At 40.5% G+C, this 5364-nt stretch overlaps 1 protein-coding gene across 3 annotated transcripts in view; it reads right to left on the bottom strand.

Moving 5' to 3' along the window:
- The window catches only part of LOC101627443 (vascular non-inflammatory molecule 3), a 10361-nt gene extending 6314 nt beyond the window's left edge, over positions 1–4047 (bottom strand). For 2 of the 3 annotated variants that reach the window (XM_012724195.1, XM_004673860.2), the window contains exons 1-3: positions 3788–4000; positions 3548–3678; positions 134–326 (exon numbers count right to left, since the gene is read on the bottom strand). In XM_012724195.1, coding sequence (XP_012579649.1) covers positions 134–326; positions 3548–3678; positions 3788–4000 — 537 coding nt within the window. Of the gene's footprint in view, positions 1–133; positions 373–3547; positions 3679–3787 lie in introns of all 3 variants that reach the window. The other variant, XM_012724188.1, reaches the window with a different exon arrangement.
- Positions 4048–5364: the final 1317 nt, after the last annotated feature.

Below are 5364 nucleotides of genomic sequence, written 5' to 3' on the forward strand. Positions count from 1 at the left end.
ATAAATCAAAATAATTTTAAAATACACCATAGCAATTCTCTTATCAACATTCAAAGGACAAGTCTGGGTTCCTATCACAAACCGGAAAAATAAAAAGTACCTCAAGTTTAGTTAAAGCACAAGTAATTCTCACCTTATGGTAGCGTGCCACCAGCCTGCCCTCAGAATCAAACACCATGTCAGTGTTGTATTGGTAACGGCCGTCAGGGGGGCACTGCGGATCACCGGCATTGCACGGCTTCTTGTCCCCAATGTTTGCCACGACATAGATGGAATTGTCCCTGGCCAGGCAGCTTAGTCTTTCTTGCACCGGAGTGTAGCCAAACCTAAATCAATAGATATTGCCTTAAACTTACTCTACTTCGGTAATTTCTGAATTTCCAAAGTGATACTTTATTTGCCATTACATATAACACAACAGTTCTAAGTTAAGACTGAATCAAAAAGAGCCTCCCCTATGGCTCAGGGGTTAAAGTCTCAGGGCTGTCAATGATCACCAGCCACTGTGGCGTGAGTTCAATCCCCGGCCTGGGAGCTGACCCACATGGCACAGCAGACCTCTCTGTTCTCATCCGCTCCCCTCAGCAGTGTGTTTCAGTGAGTCTACTTGTTCTGCTCCCCTCTCTCTCTCCAGTGAATTTCTCTCCCTGGTTTGCACACCTCTGGCCTGCACTGCAGTTCTAGTATAAATAAATAAATAGAAAAAAATCCTTTTTAAAAAAGAATGAACTGAAAAGATTTTAAAGCGCACATGCAAGATAATCTTCACCCTTATGAAAGCTAAGCCATTTTAACACTCCAGGATCCAAATTTCAGTGTGAAACTGAAGCACAGAAAAGATGAGAGACAGATGAGAAAGAAGTAAATATTTTCTCTTATAAATTCCTCCCAAGAAAGCTAAGGGCTTGAAATTTAACAGACTGCTAACAGGAGCACCTTTTCTCTAAGCCAAGCCAGACTTTCTAAGAGGCAGTAAAAAGTTGGCCCCATGTAGGGCACCTTCTACAGAGTGTAAGTACAACATTATGTACTAGAATATTTTTTAATAAAAAAGGGAGTGAATGAGGGACATGGCAGGTGGCAGGCAGGCTGGCGGGTGGCTTCCCTCTGCTGGCCAATGCAACATAGCTTCCTTTCTTCCTTTAGAGAGCTCACACTGGAGGCATCATAAGAGGAGATGGAAGTGGTGAAATAGGTGGAACCCTACAGACTTTAAATATTTGAAAGGCTCTGATCTGAAGAAGAGTATATACACATGAATATAAGTCAAAGAGAGAAAAGATACACACTTCTAGCAACCAGAGCATCTGCCAGAGAGGTGGATTCACTGGTCTCTGGAGCATCCAAGTGCGACATGGTACCACAGATACAGAGTCCCATTCAATGAGCAGGCTCAGTGGACATGGCTGTGCTTGAATTCTAGCCTCGCTAACTAGTTACAGATGTAAGACCTTAAACCTCCTTTGTCTCCCTTTATATGTAAGATGGGAAAATTCTCACCTGCTCCACAATTGAATGAGATAATGTGCATAGTGTACTAGGCACAGTTCCTGCTCAAGAAACAGTGGCCATTATGGATTTTGGAACAGGAGCTCTTCCAGGAAACTGATAGCTTTATGGCTGTTTGAGTCATTTGGGTTCTCCCTGATCAGCCCTCTACATTTGATATTGAGCTTATCTTTGATCTCAAGGAAAATAGGGCAATATTGTCAATATTCATAATCATTAAGATCTTTGGTAAAAATAGGTTTTGTTCTATTTTTGAAAAAATAAGTATAGTTTAACATTTGCTTTTTCCTCATGAGGAAAGTCCAAAAGAGCATAGACACATCAGCAATCTCAATAATATCTAAATACTCAGGGATGGGCGTGTGGCCCTCCACAAGTCCTTTTAGGAACAAATATTACCAAGGAGGAAACCGTGGCTTTCTTTATCAGCCTTGCCATTAAATTAATTACTGGATTTCTTCTTTTATAACACATAATTGAAAGCTTGCCATTTAAATAATGCCTGAAAGACTCAATAATGTGTTAAAGTTCCAGCAGCCATCCACCTTCCCTATTTAATTCATTGGAAATAAATGATCAACTTTGGGTACATCTTTCTGCTAGGAAAGTCAGCTTTATCAGCCTAGATAAACAGTTTATTTGCTATAAGTCTCATGAATTACTGAAAATAATGAGACCTTCCTGCTTTGGGAAAAACCCTGCAATCAAATAGACATTGAGACATCATTACATGGTTACTGTAAACACAGATTGTGCAATATTCAGAGAATATTTTTCCAAAGGTGAAAATCCAGGGTAAGACCTGACTCACGCAGCAGACTTCTTATGTTACAGTATTGAAATTGACTTTGCAATCAATTTCAAATTTAATACAGAAGTTTCCTGAATAAGTACATATGGCTTCAAAATTAACAAACAAAATTACTTTTTAATGTGCTGATTTTGTCATTCAAGAAATTGTAGATGAGCTATTTTTAAATGTAAATATACCTGGAACAATCTATCATAAATCTTTTCTGTTTTATACAGCTTTTTCTCTTTAAAAGTTATATCTAAGTTACAGTAATTATTAATTATTAAAATTTCTCAAATGATAAGACAACTAGGAAGTTCAGATTCAGTTCTTTTGCTTAAAAAAAAGTGTTAGTTAACATGGAGATAGTACAATAGTGTTCAGATTCTACATATATTGCTTTACTTGATTCTCTTGTCTACTCTGTAAAGAAAGCAGCAGAGAAAATTTCATTAGCCCTGTTTTTCAGGGTAGAAATAGAGATATCAAGCATTTAGTATTTTTGCCTCACATCACTGAGGTAGGAGGTAGAAGACTAGAGCTCAGAGTGCTTCCTTTTTCAAGTCCTCTGCAATTTCCACCCCATGACTATACTGCAAATGACAGTGGCGAAGTTCTTTGGAAACATAAACTAATTCATTTTCATAAACTTGTATTTGGAAACACAGGTTAAATAGAGGTTAAAACTTTTTTTTTAATGGCCTTCCCTGGTGGTGTAGTGGGTAAAGCACAGCATGAAGAAGCTAAAGCCACTTCAGCATGAGTTCAATCCTCGCCCCTGACCCACATGGCGTGGCAGACCTCTCCTGACCCGCCCGCTGCTCCCCTCAGCAGTGTACTTCATCGATCTGCCTGTTGTGCTCCCCACTCTGTCTCTGGTGAATCCTCTTTCTGCACCTGCGCCTCTGGCCTTACCCCAGTTCTGTATGCAGAAGTAAATAAATCTTTTAAAAAAAAAACAAAAAACTTTTCCTTTTACTTTGTTGAAACCCAGAGAAGCATGTTCATCACAAAAACTGTGTATATACACATTATTCATGAAGAAAAACTGCACACCACTACCTCAAGTTATTTACCAAATAGGAAAGGTGCCAAATAGTACACATGATGAAGTACTGGAAGCATCTAAGTCCATTGCCATGGCCTATTTGCCAGCAAGAATGCTAATTAAGCTTACTAAGTTTGGTATTGGTATCTTATAATATCACATTTTTGGGTTAAAAAATCACAGAGCAATGACGTCACCTCTTGGGATCTCTACAGGGAATCCAGTCTACTTTCGGGTCTGGGATGTCCTCCAGATAGGGATAAATGGTCTCTCTTGTGAAGACCCAGCCATAAACACCATCTTCTGGAGTCACTATGATATGTGCACCCTGTTCAAAAGAGTGGGAGCAAAGATTTTCTCAAAAATTCCAAAATCTTGCGCTCACCAAGTTTCAAACTTCCTTTTCAACAACCCAACCAGGGCAGAAAGGGTTATACCTGTCTGGCTGCCAGTTTAACGGCTTTCTCCAACACATCTAAGTTCTTATTCATAAGGAGCAAAGCTTCTTCTTTTGGAACAGCTGTTTCCGTTCTGTTTGGTAGAATCACAGCATGCTCATACACTGCAGCAATAAAGGTCTCTAGGGCACCAACACTCAGGATGAGGAGGGCAAAAACTGCCACACAATTTGGAAAATATGATGAAATCATAGCTAGAAATTTGGGCTCTTTGATGAACTCAGATTTTGTCTGACTGGGAAAAAATCTTCTAAGGCAAAGTCTTGCTCTGTAGCAGCTATATATATTTCTCCAGTGAACATTACACAACACGACACTGAGAAGGGATGTTGTGCAAGAAACCTGTCAGAAGTACATGGCTGGATTGTTTCAAATATGCAGGGCTTTTGTTGACACTTTGATATTATTCACAGCTACATAAAACTCTAAGACTAGAATTAATGAGCCCATCAGATGAATCCAAAACACACTGACTAGAGAGCTCTCTTCTTTCTATCCATGATATCTTCCCTGTTATTCAATATTTCCTTGAACAGGGCCAATACTAAACTGTCCTGGAGGTCAGCCACGGTAACAGCTTGTTGAGTCATTAAGGACGTAGCTGTGACAGACACAGAAGAGTCCAAGGTAAGCCAGCCCCAATTTTTTTTTTTTTAAGATTTATTTATTTATGCACACAGAACTGGGGTATAAGCTAGAGGTGCAAGGGCGGTGAGAAGATTCACCAGAGACAGAGTGGGGAGCAAAACAGGCCAACTGACGAAGTACACTGCTGAGGGAGCAGCGGGCGGGCCAGGAGAGGTCTGCCGCGCCATGTGGGTCACCTCCAGGGTGGCTACCTCTGGGGTGGGGATCGAACTTAGAATGAAATAGCTGCGGCTAGCTTCCAGTGCTATATCCTAACGGTGGAGTTTTTTTTTTTTTCTTTTCTAATTCTTACTTGATCTAGGGAAGTTATTAGGTTTGGTGTATTTGTGTCTTTTTTTTTTCGGTTTGGTTTGGTTGGTTAATTTGGCTCTATAATTCATAACCTTTCAATTAAAGTGAACTTTTCCATTATACAAATACTCCTTCTTCTCCTAAGTTTCCCAGTGTGTTTCCATGTGTCTTTATGTACTAAAATTGAGACTGAAATATCAAATGCCCAGGCCTGAAGTCTCTCAGCCAGAACCAGATCCCGGGCTGCATGGCAGTGCTGAGTCCCGGTCACTAGCCCATCACACTGGAGTCTCACCAGGCAGCAGCAGGAACTTCGCAGATGCTCAGGCAAGTAAGTTGAGGAGGCAAATTGGTTTAAAGAAAGTTTTAAAAAGTTTATTGAGGAGAAAAGGAACAAAAATAAAGTGGGACTTCCAGGCTGATGGAACCAGGGCAGGGAGGGACAACAGAGCCAAGTGGAGTCTAGCTTTAGGGAACACAGGCTTCCTTGCCTAATTACTCTAAAGCCTACCGTCTCTCCATGATTTGTTAGTTCTCAGTGGTCTCAATCACTGTCATAATGTCTCTGTGCCCAGAACCAACTCTCTGTGTCCCAGCCCTTATCTCAGATCCTTTTT

Source organism: Condylura cristata, unplaced genomic scaffold, assembly GCF_000260355.1.
Source record: "Condylura cristata isolate star-nosed mole 26May11 unplaced genomic scaffold, ConCri1.0 scaffold00001, whole genome shotgun sequence".
Classification (NCBI taxonomy): Eukaryota; Metazoa; Chordata; class Mammalia; order Eulipotyphla; family Talpidae; genus Condylura; species Condylura cristata.